Source organism: Cariama cristata, unplaced genomic scaffold, assembly GCF_000690535.1.
Source record: "Cariama cristata isolate BGI_N322 unplaced genomic scaffold, ASM69053v1 scaffold31525, whole genome shotgun sequence".
Classification (NCBI taxonomy): Eukaryota; Metazoa; Chordata; class Aves; order Cariamiformes; family Cariamidae; genus Cariama; species Cariama cristata.
This window is the reverse complement of record NW_009617468.1, coordinates 22,459-40,293: the sequence shown is the minus strand read 5'-3', so window position 1 is coordinate 40,293 and position 17,835 is coordinate 22,459. Positions and strand designations below refer to the sequence as shown.

Below are 17,835 nucleotides of genomic sequence, written 5' to 3'. Positions count from 1 at the left end.
AAAGAGTGTTTGGAAAGGACTTGTAACCCAAGAAGGGTGTAGCTAACTTAAAGGGTTAATTTGTTTGCTTGGACAAGATGGAAAATGTTAGCGTTTTTTGTATCTATGCAAATTTATGAAAGCCAAGTCCAACCTATTTATTCACTGTCCTGCTTAGTCTTGTATTTTGTCACTTTGGGCATTTGCTAGTTACAGAAGTTAGAGAAATTAGCAGTTAGAAGCTGTTCTGCTCTCATTTTTACCTAATCACAGTTTAATTACATTTTTTTAAAAAAGCAAAATACATGATGCACAAGCAGAGGCAGCAGAAGACCTTGTATTCTGTAATTTACATCAAATTATGAACTTCTATGCTTTTAGCAATAATCCATTGTGGGGGGAGGGGACAGGGAAGGAAAAAAGCTCCTGATTATTTTTGTGCTAGAGAACAACTGTAGATTTAGCAGGTTGCACTTTTTGCCTAGCTAGCTGGCCTCAATGCCAGCACTGCAGACAATGTTGCATACTCACATCTTGCCACCTGGTCTCATCCTCTTTCAGCTGGTTGTGTATGTTCTGCAGTTTCTCATGGCGAGCTTTGCTATGAGGCTGAGTCACAGCTTCTTCTTCACATCTCATGTCAAACATGCTCACACTCCTAAACAAAGAGGAAATAAGAAGTGCAGCGTTATTTAGAAGCTTATACTCCTTCAGCTTGTTAGAGCTAAAGCCACATGAGGGTGCTACAGCAGAGTCAGACACCTGCACCGTTACGAAGCTCCCGAAAGCAGCAGTCCCCTAGAAGGACCAGTCAGCATCCCTATGGCTCCCGCATTATACAGGCATTATACTCCTCAACTTTCTCTTGTTTTTGTTAGTTGACTGCAACTTTGCCTCTCGTTAAGAAGCGTTACTAACATTACACCTCCATCGATATTCTTATTAAAATCATTCTCTTCAGAGCAGAGTTCAGAACATTTTACTTTCTGAAGATTTGTTTCCCAGTGAGTTTTCAAGACCCCTCCAAATAACACCACAGATACCAATTTCCATTTCAGTGTAAAACAAGAGAGGCTTGAGAAGTATATTGGGGGCAGAATGGTTGGCTAAATGCTATGGCTACAAAACCGGGGAGAGCGTGCCCAGAGAAGTACACGCAGCACGAACAGCACGGTACTTCCTCCTCTCCTCTCCCTGCCCCAGAGAAACACAACGCTAGCAGCACCAACTTATTAATACGGCTAACCTAACAAGTAAAGCTGACGTTCAGAACAAAACAGTGTCTTTCTACACATTCTATTTCTATCCTTGACCTTTAGAGAGTTAAAGGAAAAAAAGGTCATGGTTTGATATTATACATCCATTCATATTATATAAAGATCTTCACATGAAGATAACGTACTTACTACTCCCTCCTACTACCTATTATTAGTAAAACATGACCTCAGTTGTGCCATTAAAAGCAAAAAGCAAAACCAAAAAAAAGCCATGCAGTTCCACATGAGGTGATCTCACAGCAGTCTTCAAATGATCATCTGTAACTTCAGGTGAGCCAACAAGCCAACCAGCAGAAGCACCCAATGAAGATAAAATTGTAGGCAACTGTGTCCACAGTAATCAAAGTGAATAGTCACAGGAAACTGTGCATATGTATGTTTAGCCAACATTTGTATTCAGGCAAGCAAAGATGGGAATGAACCACTCTCAAGGGAAAAATGAAAGGTCTGGACAGTGGATGGAAAAGGACATGCACAGATCCCATCCAGTTCGTAGATATTTACTCAGAAACGAAGGACAGCATATACATCCTATTGCCTTTAAGCATGAACAGCGAGGTTAATGTATTACTATGCTTCACCTCTTAAACAGAGGGCTGAGTACACTAATTTGGGTTTCTCTGTGGGTTGTTTAAGGGTTGCATTGCTCAGGATTGGATTGGAGCACTCCTAAATAACTGAACCTAAAGAGATGGCACATTTTGTTGTTTTTAAAACTAAAGGCACTTACTAAGGAACATTTAAATATCAGTCGTATTTTGCAGTCTGGTCAGGTAAGTTGGGAGATGCATAGCTTGTAATAAAGTCACCCTTAAAGGGTTTATTTCAATTTAAGAGCTTTTGAAACTCACACTTAAGAAATGCCTTTAGTGTTAAGTATTTGCCACCTTGAGCCTACTGAGTCAAACTGGTTTTGTAGCTCCTTTCTCGTACCCTTCCCTCATGTCAGAGAATTTTTCATTCACCTACAGAAGAAGAAAAGAGAAGACCTGAAATGGTGGTAACTGGTTCTAGTAGAGTACATGAGTACTCACCCTCTGCCATTTGGGATGGGAAAATAAAAATACTTTCTAACAAGAGTCCCCTGATGTCCTAATGAAAGGGTAGTATTTATTCCCTGCATTCACTTGGGTTTCTCAGGGTGCACAGAGACAACGAAAGCAAAGGTTTTAAGGCTATTAACAATGCAACAAAGAAGGTACTCTGGAAAAGGCTTCAGCCTAGGCGAGGAATCAAATTATACACTACAACCCCACATGCACCTTCTACTCCTGCTGCTGGGCCTCCATTGCCATGGATAAGCAACCAGGTAGGTTCAAACATCAACTCTGCAGCAACATGTTACTATGCAAACATATCCTCCCCAGGAGAGCAATCTGAAGGATTCACATCTCAAAGCACTGTGCTCTGCTCTAACCAACATGTAGTAACCGTTAAGGAGAACCACCTACTTTCCTGAATACATGGAAAAGGCCAACTGAAAGGTCTACATCAACTTTTCCACCTGACAAGTTCATCCTTTGAAAAGAATCAAAGAGGCCAAAACTCTAAGCTTCTGCCAAAAGACACTTTCACTACAAGTCCCACATAATTTTGTCATATTTCTTTCTTATATAAACTACAAATGACTCCAGCCCATCACCGACAGCTGCACAAACAGAACCAGATTTACTCCTTCCTTCAACCATGTGCTGGGCCGGCAGGCACACACCATGCAAGTAGATGGGGAAGATGTAACTGTACCAAATTCATGTTCATCAATTTTCTGCCATTAGCAAAGCTCTGAGGATTGTATCCAAACTGTCTGGAAGCAAGAGGCCCATCCGCTGACCAGTGTACCAGACCTGCTGTTCTAACAAAGACCTGGGAAAAAACACTGTGCAGACCAACAGGGTATTTTGGAGGGCTACATCTTTGGGATGATGTGATTTTTAAGTTATGCTACTTTATTCTCACAAATTACAGTTGTTCTTGTCAGTGATATCACACAGCAATTATTATTTTTTTAACCCAGTCTGAACAAGTGTTGCATAAAAAGAAGTCCTCAAGCGCTTGAGTGTTCAGACTATTCAATTTAAAAGTGAGAAATAAGGTAAAAAACCTTATTTTTCTGAGAATATGTTAAAAATCCTTACACAAGGCATTTATTATGTGGCTGCGTTACCATTTTACAGGCATACTAAGACTTAAGGAACCCCAACAAACCATAAAAAGTGACAAGCTGGCTAAAGAATCAGACTCTAGTAAATAAATATTCAAAAATCTCAGCTCACTATTATTTGCTTGTCAGGCTTAAAGTATAAAGCATAAGCCTAAACTCACCCTGGACTGTCATACTACCAACAGAATTCAGCCCTGTCTCTTCAGGAGATGGGAATGGGGTTGATCAGCAGCAACCACTAAGTACTGCCTCTTCTGGATCCTGAGACAGCCCAGGGCTGATGACAATACCTAGCATTCCCTAATCAGCAAAGGGAACTTTGTCAGTCTAATAAAGGAGTTTCTAGTTTTGCTGTTGGAATAAACAGCACCTAGTTTAAGACTGAATTCAAGTTCCAGAGTTTTCAAAGGAGACTTGACAAACATTTTGGAAGCATTTTAAATGTCAGTTCAATTTATTTTTCCTACTTGAGAGCCAAATTTTATTAGATTATTCATAAGTACTTCGTCTTCAGAAGGAAAAACACAATCTTACATTTCTAAGAACTTAAAGTTTAGGAACATAGTTGCTCTGTAAACTGTGGTACATCTGGAAAGGATGACAATGAGGCTTGAACATTTATTGTTTTGCCTTTTAAAACAAAATCAGAATCAATGTGGAATAAACAATATGATTTATTCATCTTTGCTACTCTCACATTACACAACCAAACCCATTGCAATGCCCCTTTGAAGGAATCTCCATGTACCTTCTCTCATGTTTGCATTTAATATGGATATGCAAAAATGTGGGAAAACAAATGAACAAATCAATCAGATAGGTAGGCTTTCTGAAATGGCAGGAAAGTCCTCATTAAGTGTAACACTTCTGAGTTGTTTCGCTCTTTTTGTCTCATCTCTTCATTTGATTGAACAGATTTCTCCTGCTTGACAATGATCACATTTACTCTGTGGTCAGAGGACACATGCTTTGCTCAGCATAAAAGTATTACAAATCTTGTAAAGAATATTCAGTCTACGATTCTAGCCTTTATCATTAGAGGAAAGGGTGAAAAATTGTATGAGTCTCTGTATATACTTGTCATAAAGAACCCTCCATGCCGTTTCTATTTTGTGATTTAATCTGGGAGACAGAGAATGTCATGTGCATTTCTGTGAACAGAAGAAGGATATTAAGGACATTACTATGTGGGTAGTTCCCAAGTATTTCTTTGCTTCTAAATGCTTGCGCTTTGTAAGAATAGCTAGTACTTTCACAGAGCTTTCTAAATGACATTGCATAAGATTCTGAACTACAGTTTACATGCATACACACACAATTAAAATGTTTGAGTGCAATAAATGTCACAGTCCTACTCCTTCTGCCAAGAGCTTTAAAAAATGAAGTTTAGTACATTATTAAATTAAACCCAACCTACAAGGGATTCAAGAGAAAAATTTTCAAAGACAATAAAGGAACAGCTGAAGATGTATTTTCCTGGTAATTATTCTGAAGATCACAATGGATTTTATTTTATTTTGGGATTTCTTTTTTCTTCCTGTATAGGTCATAGTTAATTTTTTTCCTCAACACCCAGCCCAGATTCAACCCAACTCTCTTTACCTGTAGTTGATTAGAGGCAATGGAAATTCAGGAGAAAAACAAAAGAAAAGAAAAGAAAAGAAGAGGAAACAATACGTTAAGCAACAGCTGGACATTAGTATTACGCTCAGTTTTTATGGGCTTTTATATAAAAACTATTTTTAGCTGCAATGTAAGCCATATTGCATTCCATTTTTCAGTGCTTTCCTGAAAAACTTATTTGCTGGAACACTGCAAAATAATAATCAGGCATCAACTGCATCGTAAATTAGTAGAGAGACGGGAAAGCATGCAGTGTAAGTTGTTTAAAGCAGAATCTTGTGAACACAAGACAACTTACTCTGCGTCATCAGACACAGGAGTTCTGGGGCCGAATCTACAAGACCAAATATAAAATTAGAGCGTTGATAAATACATTAAGTAGTAATTGCAACTGGACCCATACAATTTGGCTAACTGTCACCTGAATATCCAACCTTTACTAGTAAAGCTGACCAAAAAAGAATCATACTGTTCAGGGATTATGTATTCAGCAAACAAGACTTACCTAACCATCTGGAGGTCAAACTACGTAAGAACATTACCCATCCCTCCCTGACTCCATACTAATGCCCTCATTATAAAAATCTGCTGAAGTATACCTAAAACGGGTGTAGAAAATAGTTATTGAAAATAGACAATATATTAACATTTACATTAAGTGCCATACATGCGATGAATGGAGACAAAACTTAAGTTACATTCCACAGCAGTGCTCAGAATCACCATTACTGAAGCATGGAAGAGACAAATATTATAAGCAGAAAGTGAACCACAGGATTTCCTTTTTTGTTGCTGTTGTTGTTGTTGGTTTTTTTTGGGGGGGGGCTGTGTGTAGCTGAAAACAGGTACTGGTAATACACAAGTCAGTGTCATTCACTAAAGTGACAGTCTTGTTTAGAGCCATGCAAATCACATATTTGTATCTGGGATTTATCAAAAAAGAACATCAAGTACAAAAGTCGACACTGCAACATTTTCTAATAATGGAGAAGCAAGATACACATCTCTAAAAGAGCAGAGTCCAATTGAACCTCTGCTATTCATAAACTTTTTTTTGCAATTCAACATATATACTGTAATCAAATACTTCCTTTCAAGTAGCTTTCACTTCAATATTTCAAGTATTTCAAAAGAAAATGCATTACATAACTTTTCTGTTTGTTTCTAAGAAGTGTATTACTGACATACAGTATCTTAGTCTGGACTGAAAACACACCAGGCAATGCACAATCTGAATTCTGAAGTGTGCACACAGGGGCGTACAAGCTGCGTGATTCACACCATAGAGAGCTCACGTTTGCAGATGCTCATCCTTGGATGACAATGTTTCCATTTTGCTTTCCTCAGGCGCCTCCTGAAGCTTAGACGTTTGACCAAGGTGCTCTTCATTAAGGCTACCTTCACCCACTTGGGCAGTACAAATAGTCTCATCTTGTCCTGCAGGAGGGAGACTGCATTCTTCCTGCCCTTGCTGCTGTTCTTGTGGCGGTTGTATTACAGGTTTTCCAGAGCTATTAATGCAGACTTGTGGACATTTCTCAGGCCTGAGTGAGCCAAAGGCAGCAGTGCAAAGAGATGTATTAAGCAACATTTGAAAAATCACATATACATAACAAAAAACGTAACTGTAAGTTAACAAACCCCCAATCCCAACCCCAAATAGCTGACAGGCGACAAGTTAAGTGAGGCAGGTGCACAAAACATAATTTTAATAGAGTCAAATGTTTGTACTTCCATTCCTCTAAGTCAGAAACATCAACCGTCCTGGACACCGCCAAAGATGAAAGTATTAAGTACATATTTTAACTAAGCTATTCAACTTAAGGTCTTCTCAACACCAAACCACTGTTCAATTCTATGGTGGATGACAGTTTTTCTTCTCCTGGCAGAGCTGTACACTACTTTTTCATTTGTGTATACACAGGCACATGCACATCCTTCTCCTCATGTACTTTGAAGAGGTTGATGAATAAGAACCTTTCCACTCCTGCTTGCATGTGGCTCAACCAGCCAACGATAACCCTGTTCAAGGGCTTAAACCACCAACTTCCCCACATAGCTGCACACCTCTGAACAAAGGTGCTTAGAAAGACACTGAGCATTATCAGGAGGTATGTCCAGATCTCTAGATTTCCTGTTTGGAAGTCACCAGCACCAGCTAAGCTACAGACAAGCATCTAACCTACCATATCCAGCACCTCTATTTCTAGCTGGAATCCTTTGTAATGATTAGCTCATACTTAACCAGAAACCTCTGCAAATGTAACCCAATCTTGCTATGTATATCCATTCCACATGCTGTTAGGATTTTGCATTTGGTAGAGCTCTGCTCTGAGTCTTTACAGGGTTCTACCAAAAGGGCCAGAAACCCTGCATTGCCGCCTTCTGATTTCAAAGAGTCGGCGCAGGATCGAGGTCAAGCCTGGAAGAAACCACTGCTGGGCCAACTCTTCCAGACCAAGAGATCTTGACAAACAGCCCACAGGGCCAGCTGAGAAGCACAACTTTCTTACCTCGTAGTTTTCTTCTCAAGTTCTCTAGCTGTGCCCTGCTTATTCTGCTGCTTTGAAAATGGCATAGGAAGGAACTGCTTAACACTGGGCCCAGGTTGCTTCAGAAAAGTTCCAGTTCTTCTGGCCAACATGTCATCTCTTTGTGGGTCTGGAAATTTCACTTTGTTTTCTGCTCCAGCGTTCTGCAGCTCAGGGGTTTCAAGCTGTTCTTGGTTTTCTTCTCGTGTGACAGTACTGCTCAGAGAGACAAGTGACACTGTTCCATGATAATGCTCACTTGTGCAAGTGGCTGCTCAGGCAATGTGGGGTACCGTTACTCAAAACACAGTTGCAGAGTGATGGACAACTAGGCATCTTTAGCTGCAGCGCAGGGAGTGAGAGCAAGAGGAAGCTAAGTTGAATGCCACGCTTATGTAGGTGATTCGTTAGAACTTGGGGATTGCATAAAAATGCATGTGAGGAATTATTCACTTGGAAGCTGGCATAAAAGCCTGGACAAAACACCCTGGCCTGCAAAAGAAATCCCCCCAAAAGATGAAAGACTGTTTTCATGCTGAACAGCAATTAACAACTGAAGTACTTAAATATTATGAAAGAAACAGACCGTTTAATGTTCATAGGATACATTCTTGTAAGTAATTTCATAAAACAGAACACATGCCATGATGAATGAGTAAAACACATCTTTAAAGGCTGTGTGAAGAACGGAACAACATTGCTGACTGATCCAAGCTAACACCACACACAAATCAGGCATGAAGCTCAGAGGGATCTGCTTCTGTTCTCTGACCTTTCTGCTTCCCGCGGAGTCTTCAAATCCTTCTCAGGAGCTCCTGCCTCCCCTTCCTGCTGCTGCAGCAGATGAGTAGCTACCGACATGGGAGGACAATGTATGGGAACGGGGCTAGTGGTATGCCTCTGAAAAGTTCCCATCCTTCTAACCAACATATCATCCCTTTCAATGTCTGGTAAATGCCCGTCACATTCTTCCTTGGTGCTTTCTTGCCATTTGTTCAAACTGCACAGGGTTTGTTTCTCAGAGACGATGCCAAAAGCTGGGACAGGTGACAGCATTCTCCTGCAAGAGTCATCTGTACCTGACTTGGCTACCTCACTAGCGATGAGATTGAGAGGAGGAGTGAGAGAGACAAAACATTCTCAGGTCAAATGAAAGGTAAGGAGAGGAGTCCTCCAACTCAGTCTGCAAATGTTTTATAAACACACAAACTTAACTGAATGAATTGCTTGCTAAAAGCATTCATTAAAAATTCTTGCTACAGCCACAGACTAAGCAGTTAAAGAAAAGCCAAAGAAATGTAAGCTCTGTTAATATGACAACTTCCCAGAGCTGTAATTCTCCTCCAGATAAATGCCAGAAACACAGAGCACCAATACACCCTGGTTTCAGCATTACATCTTCAAAAAGAAAGTAAATCTAGCATTTTTTGAACATCAGTAAGGCCAGCAAGCTGAATGACAAATTCCTAATGTGCTGAAAGCAGGCAGAGCAAAGCCATTGAAATTCAAGAAGCAGAAAAAGCTTGAATGACAGCTCAGACTCTGAGATACCAGCAATTTCACCACCTGCCAGAAGTTTTGAGGCAAGCTCTCAGAAGACCTTTGCACAGCGTTGTTTTGCATAACCCTAAACATGTTAAGATACTGTGAAGGCATCAGATGACTTCTGAACAAGGCTGTGCACATAAACAGCTCTTAGGTCTATGCTGCAGTCCACCCCCATGCAGCTCAGCATCTGGCAAGAACAGGTCTCATTTCCAGCTTAGCAGCACTTCCTAAGCCACACCAAATACCTGGACTCATTCTGTGGCTTAGATACTTCATCGCTGTGTTCAGCAAACCTGAGACTGCCAACAGTGGCTGAAGGAGAGCTTTCAACACCAGAGTGACTCTCCACACTGTCTTTCCTGTTTTCCTCTTCTGTTCCACTCTTGGATGAAGCTCTTCCAATAACGAGCTTGTCCCATTTCTGTTGATCAATCTCAGTTACTGGTCCAAAATGCACAAACTTCTGCTTGGGGCTACCAGCCTTTTTGTTTGCTCTGGCTTTGCGGACAGCAAAATCATCATCGGTTGCGGCTTTCACCGTGATTTCAGCTGGTGGCAGAGTGTCACTGGGACATTTGCAATCTTCTTCACTAGTCAGAATGAAGAATAAAAGAATCCCCCCTACATGAGACCCCAGAACAAAGCAAATTAAATGCTCCTAAGGTTTTGAAGGGTTTTTATTTTAAAATTCAAGGACACAACTACAAACAGCTGTGGCATACTGAGGCCCAAATGACAGATAAAAGCCGAAGATACTGCAGACCTGTGGGGAAACTCTAGGAGCACATCCATGGAAGCTCTTCCTTAGGCGAAGGAACATAGCATGCGGCCCATTCCAGACTCATTTCTTCACTCTAATAAAGCCATAGCTCCGGTACCTGCTCACACAGACCTGGACCACATGCTGTGTGGGACTGCATGGCACCAGTACTCCCACTGTGTCACCAGGAGTTCCAGTGGCATGAGAGCACTAGCAGAGACAATTCACTTATCCTAAACCAAGGAGACTGAATCTTGATTTTAATAAATCACCTCAAAAGTAATGGAGAGACTACTAATACCTTTAAGATGAGAGAATGACTGAGTTTTGATAGTTTGTATTGGAGCTAAAATTGCATAAAGTAACCACATTGTTAGAAGACTGCCTGAACAGATAGCCACCTTTAATTGGAAAATGGCAAGTGCCTAGGAGCTGTTATCCTTTCCTACTGGAGTCACAAATCACCTGCATACGTTATAGCCCATTTCCATAGAGAAACAGCTTAGAACAACTGCTTCATACCAGCTCCTTTTGCAGAGTTTTATTTTACAGTAAGAGCACACCTACACCATAAAATGAGGCTCCTGAAAGCCCTGCTGCAGTGACAAACAGTGCTGGTGTATTTACTCAGCATTGGAGTACAATGCCATGCAGACATATTAGCTCAGGGCTCAAAAGCAGTATAGCCACATTAATGCAAAGAGATGCTGATCCTCAGGTAATACTCCCAAGGTATAATGCCCCAAGTCCTGAAGATAGCTTGGTCGGCATCAACACAGTGCTGCTGAGTTAGTGGTGTCACTTGGACCTTTGTGCTGTTCAACTCTGAGCAGCTTCAAAGCAGACTGAGCCACAAGACAAGAGGAAACTTTCTGATATGACATTAAGAGTGTCCACCAGGGAAGCAACCGCAAAACTACTATAGTGTTCTAAATGATGGACACACTTTCATTTCATGATAGATAGCATCCCTGTACAGATTTTGGACTCCCCCTGAAAACTGAAATAGGTAAGGAATGGTTGTCAACAAGGCGTACTTCAAGTTTAAAACCACTAGCACACACAGCAGATTGCGACAAATAAAAATGCTTCCCAGGGTGCCAATCCTGTCCACTGGCAGAAACCGTACCTGGGCTCCCCTGACAGTTTCAATCTTCTCCAGGTCTCCAGATCTGCTTTTGTTATAGAGGCATTCACGAAAATCCCATCTTCTCGTAGCTGAGGAAGGGTGCTTTGAGATTTCCGTTTAGCCAGAACATCTCTTTCAGTATGAGGCCCTTTCATCTGCTGTTCCTCCTCTGACTCAGTCTTCTCAGTTTGCAGAAGTGGGTTCTCTTTGCTTGTCACTATTTGCCTTGCTGATGCCATGTGCACCCGTCGTCTTCTAATTTAATGCACATTCCAGTTCAGCAAGAAAAGATATTTCGAGGGAGCAATGATAAATCAGTGTCAATAGAAGAGATTCAGAGCAAAAGAACATAAAACTGAATGTCTAAGATTAGTTTTACATTAATTTTAGGAAGTAAACATGTAACAAATCATTTGAAGTTGAAACCTCTCATCTACGCTACCCTGCTTATGCACTATTGAGACCACTTCTTTGCATGACTTCTATTCCTAGCTCCAGCAAGAAAAATCTTTAAGTTATTACTGTATTAAGCATTTATGCAATAAGGTTTCTCTTAAATAGTTACAAATATCTCATTTTCATATTATTAGCGAAGTGAATTCAAATTTTGCTTGCAAACATACTACAGAATTTCTTTGATCTTAGAGTCATGTCAATAGCATTAGAATATTAAAATTTGGTTATGTGCTCTTCAGATGCCCTGCCAAACCAGTCATTAGAAAATGTTAATATAATCAAATTACCAGCAACTGAAAGGCACATTTTGCATTACTGAAAAGAGCTACTAAATATTAAGAGAAGTTTTCTGAATGTATCAATTATTACAGTCAAGGTCCACTGTAACGTGTATATAGTGGTTTTATCTAGGATCACTTCTCTTTGCACAAATGAAACAAATACACTTGTTTCCTGAAGAAGATCTGTGCCTAGCAGATAGTTGTGTCCAGCAGCTTCTTAAAGGTCTGTACCACTGAACTGAAGAAAGAAGAAATTTTCTAGGCTGAAACCTTGTAACTCACACTTCATTTCCAAAAACAATGCTGTATAAGAAACATTAGGACTATGTGCAACACAATTTGTTGCAGTACAGCAGGCATGCATACTCAGTGCCTTAACTAAAGACTATCTGAGTCCATGTTTTATGCAGAGTATTAAAAGGGCATTAGATTAAACAAATGCATCCACAAATGTGCACTGAAATTGCTCAGCAAAAGAGCTGAGATGCAAAATGTATCTTCTAAGTTTATTCTTCGTTACTGAGGCTTATGAGCTGTCTCATGAGCTTAGATAACAAAAGTGTCTAGTCTTTAGATTATCTACACTTACAGCCAATTTAAGCTCCTAGTCCTGATACTCAAATAAAAAAATCACAGTGGGTAATCTACATCTCTTTTTTTTTTGTTCACTGATGATAAAGCATTTGCATTTATTTTATCCTTTAAGTTTTTTGTAGTCAAGACAGCTTTAGTCCTACACAGCAATAAGCCATGTGAAATTAAGCATTGTAACAGAAAGAAAAAGACCACGAATGCACACCTTGCATGTTCCTGCTTTTCCATCTGCAATGGCTTCTTAACGTCTTCCAGTTTACCTTTATCTGTATTCATATAGGGTCCAATTAAAAAGGAGTTAAATGGAACTATGTGTTTGGGTTGATTCATTCTGGCTCTCCGGGTGGCAAAGTCATCCTTTTCTAAATCAGGAACTCTGCTGGCTGCTTCATCTTCTGAACCAGAATCCTTCCCTTGATAATATGTCATGAAGGGGTTGTCCTTGCGAAGGATGATGTCTGGGATGCTTCCACTGTCTTCCCATGTTGGCTTTTTACTGACACAGAGCAAAATTAAATAAAGCTCTTGATGCACCAGGAGAGGAGATGGCAGTGGCAGCACTCATCTCCAGGTCATAAAACAGGCACAGTTAATCAAATATGCTCCAGGCTGCTGTTAGATTGGGCAAAGTCTTGCTATAAATAAAACTTATTATATACAAGTAACAAGTCCGCAAGGACTTCACACAGAAAATCAGTGTGCTGGATCTTTACTTATTTTAGCTATAGCTAGAAGAACCAGTAAGAACTAGTTTAACACACTAGATGCAGTGAATGTATACTGTAAATGGCAGTATTAAACTTCTTGAACACTTCAAACACAGAGATTTGATGCAAATACCTGATCCCTGGCCAACAGTGCTGAATCCTGAAATATCAGATATTTGGCACTTTTTCTTCTTAATGGCTCTATTTTTTTAAAAAAAGATCTGAGTAATCACTGAGGCTGCTTGCCCTAATATTGTTAACTGCTTTTCTTCTCACACACATCGATGTTCGATTCTTTCCCCAACTAATCTTCCCTTTCCCTCAGAATAAGCCCTCTATGCCAGTGTGGACACACAGTAGCTACAATCATGTCAATGATGGTGGCATGCTGGAACACACTGCCACCTGCCTTGGTCAGAACTGCAACTGATAGGAACGCAGCCTTGTTGTTTCTGAAGATTACGACAACAAAGACCCTTGACAGCTGGTGCCCAGAAAGATTAAGCTTATTTTAACTTCTAACGGTCAATACGCTTAAGCAAACTAAAAAGACAGATGGCAAGAGCTAGGTGACACTCCTGTTTAAAAATCAAATTGTTATTTATTGATATTTTAGGAAGCTGGATATCAAGTAGTAGACTGTTTCCTGCAGTACTTTTGTAGTCTGCAAATCTCTTGCATTTCCTCTTTCATAGAGCACACCTTGCTATACAAAGGGAAAAAAAGAGGACATTAAGAAAGCAAATTTAAACAGCTCAGGGGTTGCTTTGAGTTTCTCTATTATTTTAAAAAAGCAGCAGTGTTATAATTAGCTGGGTTTTTTAAACATTTTAAAGCCCTGCAAGCCCACTATACATGCCACTTCTTTTACAGCCCCATCTGTCCTTTCAAAGTACTGCTCAACAAGGTTGCCAGAGAAAGTTATGGGGAGGTCATAAACCATCCCTAACAGGTCAGCCTGGCTCAGGTCGGAGGACAAAGGAGCAATATGAAACTGCCTGCCTTCGCCTTGTTACGCTGCAACGCAGAGGTTCCCCCCTCATCAGCGATGTGGAGAGCATGCTCTCAAATTAGCCAAAGGCAACATTTTCTGTAGATCTCTGTGAAGGATCAAGATTTCATTTAAGGCAACAGACAACACTGGCCGATGGTGCTCCAAAGGGATCTGCTGTCCCTCTCCCTCATGAGCATCTCTGTTCACAACAGGTTCAGAAACAGCTGGAACAGACAACTCTGAGCTGCTGCATGCTTTGCATACACTCTCCATCAGCAGAAGTCTTGCTTGGGAAGGCAGAGGTTGGCAGTGGTCCATGGGACAGAGGAGGGGGCAAGGTGTGTTGCTCAGCATAAAAGATGCTCCTTAACAGCCAAAGTTTGGAAGCTTTCCCCACCGGAGATGACAACGATCGGAGGACCGACGGGACGCCGCCGGACCTGGGACCATAGGGACGCCTTGGACCCGTGGTGGTAGCTATAATTCTCTCCCTCTTTTACTTTACCTTTTCTTTCCCTCTTCACTCTTTTTACCTATCACATGCCGCTTTACAGGCAACATAGTAAAGTTACACTGATTGATTGAAACAAAACCCCTTTGGTGTTTTTGCCTTTGTTTTTTGCACTTCAGGACCAGAGTTTAACGAACCATCACGAGTCCACCGAGTGGACCGTGACACCCTTTTCTGAAATCGAGCAATTTGGAAATAATTTTTAGGACGCTGGACATAAAATGCATGTATAAAAATCACATAATAGTCCATTAAATCTTGTTTATATTTACTTAAAATCAGTAAGATGAGTATTTATTCAGCTGGTTAGGTTGGGGGTATTGTTTTATGCTTTTAGTTTTTAAAAGCTATGTATTACAAAGTGATTATTTAGTAAAAACTGCTGGATTTTTTCAGTCTCATGTCCGCCAATGCTATTGAAGCTTGAGAATATGAAACGTAGCATTTCTGAGAAAGATGTTTTTGGCAACATATAGACTTACAATATTCAAAAGAGCAACTGTGCGTCATTGTAGTGAATAACTGAAGAACTTACAGCTTTTAGTATGTAACTAGACTTCAGCAATCAGTTTCTAGGTTAAGAATATTTTCCATCCATTTACATTTTGTTTTTAATGGAATCAGAGATTAGCTGTGACATTTTGGGGTCTCCTGAATCAGTCTGTGATGGTCTCAAAAGTGTATTTTAAGTCCAGTTTACCATAGAGATAGCAAAGACTGTATATTTAAAGCTTGCAATGGACCAGAATGCCCTGCATATTTGCAAATTGCTCTTGCACACCCACCCCCAGCCCTTGCAGAAACAACACCTGGGTCTACACTGGTACAGCAGGTGCTTCCAAAGCATCAGACTGCAGGCATTTGCACTCCCTGAAGCAGGGTCCTGTACAGGCTTGTGGATCCTTATATTGCATTTTGGAATAACGAAAGGGTTTTGCACGCTTATGCACTGTCAAGATAAGAGTCCATGTCCCTTTTGCAACGAACATGCCAAAAACGTTTGCTCATATTTCTCTCTTACATCCTCCTCTCCATCATCTATTACAACACATTTAATTCTGCTCTTTACAGGGAGTCCCCATGAATGTGATCCTTACCTTTCAGATACAATAGTGTAACTAAGAGACAGGTGCAGACAATAAGCTAGCAAGGAAGATCACACATCAATAAAACAACATGCTATAAAGAGACAGTACACTCCCTTGGGAAGGAGGAATGCTTTTTGGCATGCATTTGTATAGCATCTAGTTCAATGGAGCCCTTTCCTAGAACATGCTACAGCAATGGAGGTAAGTACTTAGATTCCAAGCAAAACCCACATTTGCATACAAGTTCAAATCCTTCCTGTGCTGGACTCAAAAAGCTCCCCTACTGAGTTTCAGCTTCAGGAACAATTAGATGCCTTGTAGAACTCAAAGGCACAGTGGGTGTCCTCCAGAGGTCAATATGTTGAGAGGAAACTGCCTGTAAACAACCTAGAGGAACCAGAAGACAACTGACAACCTCAGGTGAAAAAACAGAGAGGCTGGCATCATACAAAGACGAGGGAGTAAGAGGGGTGAAAGAAAAAAAAAAAAACCAGAATAGAGAAACAAGAGGGATTGAAAATTGCTCAGTGCCATTAGTACATGGAAATTTGAATTTGATACCAAGAAGAAGAGAGAGAAAATGGAGAGGTTCAAAGAAGAGGGAATGATAATGAGACATTAAGAAAGATGATTAAATGCTCCTCTGTATCTTAAAGTGTCACTACTAAATTCTTCCCTTCTCCTTACCCACTATTCTTCCACTTACACATACAAATAATTTTCCTTACAGACCTCTGACCCCAGTGCCTTTTCTGCTGTGTCTTCCTACAATCCCCAGGAGCAGGCTTCTACTTCACTATGGTGAAGCTTGGGCTACAAAGATCTGCTCCTTGACCCTCAGCTGGGGCAGAAAACCAGCAGCTCCTCCTTCCTCCAGCTGCCAAATTCCACAAGTTGCTTCCACTGAGAGCAAGGAAGGAAAATGGCTTGCTATTTCTGCTCCCTTCTCCTTCAGTCCTGTCAGGAGAACAGATTGTCCAAGGAAAGCGGAGACCCAATTTCCTGCCAAAGAACCACACATTTGATCACATGTTCTTCTTTTGTGGAGATCAAGCCAGTAGATCAAGCTCAGGGTTAGAAAAGGGCCTCTCAATGTGGTAAGCATCCTCCAAATGCAAATGCAAACAGTACTATTTGTTGTGCACTGCACTGCCAAACACAACTATTACTGCATTTTACTACATAGTACTACATTACTACCATTAATATTATAGCTGGGACTCAGAACAGGACCAGGCTAGTATCCTACTGGTTTATGGATTCCTGATGGACTAGCACACAAACGGAGCCTGAAGGACTAATTTATGACAGATAGTTCCTCTTCATTAGTATCTGGCTTTGTTAAAGTAGTACTCCACAACCACACACAAATATTTGTTCATTACAGCTTGACAACAGTGAAGCAAACCTGAGAAGAGGACATATGACAGTGTATATACTGTGACTGGTTTATCTGCATATGGCACATTCGTATATGGCTCCAGACAAGCTTCACTGTATCTAGAAACAAGATGTATCACATAAAAGCTCTACATTTTACTACTACATTTCAAAGCTCAGACTGTAGAAACTACTCACTGTCAGGATTTCACCTCACAATCCTAAATAAAATGTTTTGGACAGAAGGACATTTGGACACCCTTTAGCCAAACCGTTTTGATCCTTTATAAGAGCCTAGTCTTCTGACATGTTGGTTAAAACTTTGCTTTGCAGGCCATCCCCATGAGAAAAAGAGATTTTTCATAAGGATCTGATATCAGATGATGGAAAGGCGTTGGCAGTGAGCCTAGCCATCATTCAGCTCTTGGGTTAAAGAACAGGAAATAACCAAATTGAACAACATCCAAAACCAAGTAACACTGGTAATAAGTGAATAACTACTAATACTCCATGCCAAAGTCAGTCAAATTATGACTGCTGAACTATGCCTCCATGCTTTAACTGGTACACGTGTTAACAAGCACTGTACTTTTATAGTTCCTGCCGTTACAAATAAATGCAACACAGCTAAAAGTATTAACCACCTAAAGAGTGTGGTCCAGTAAACTAAACTATCCCATCAGCAACAAATAAAGTAAGTTTCTGAAACTTTTGCCTAAACAAGGCATTTTTAACGTACATTTATATGTATTTTTTACTAAATGCAAGAAAGTATTAGGTGGAAGGTGACAAGTAGTCTGTGTAGTAGTTTTCTTG

General features: G+C 40.4%; 1 protein-coding gene across 1 annotated transcript in view; it reads right to left on the bottom strand.

The window, feature by feature from the left end:
* LIMCH1 (LIM and calponin homology domains 1) overlaps nt 1–17,835 on the bottom strand; it is a gene marked incomplete at its 3' end in the record, with an annotated part of 42,047 nt that overhangs the window by 7,026 nt on the left and 17,186 nt on the right. The window contains exons 6-7 of the mRNA XM_009700546.1: nt 5,339–5,374; nt 511–637 (exon numbers count right to left, since the gene is read on the bottom strand). Coding sequence (XP_009698848.1) covers nt 511–637; nt 5,339–5,374 — 163 coding nt within the window. The remainder of the gene's footprint in view (nt 1–510; nt 638–5,338; nt 5,375–17,835) is intronic.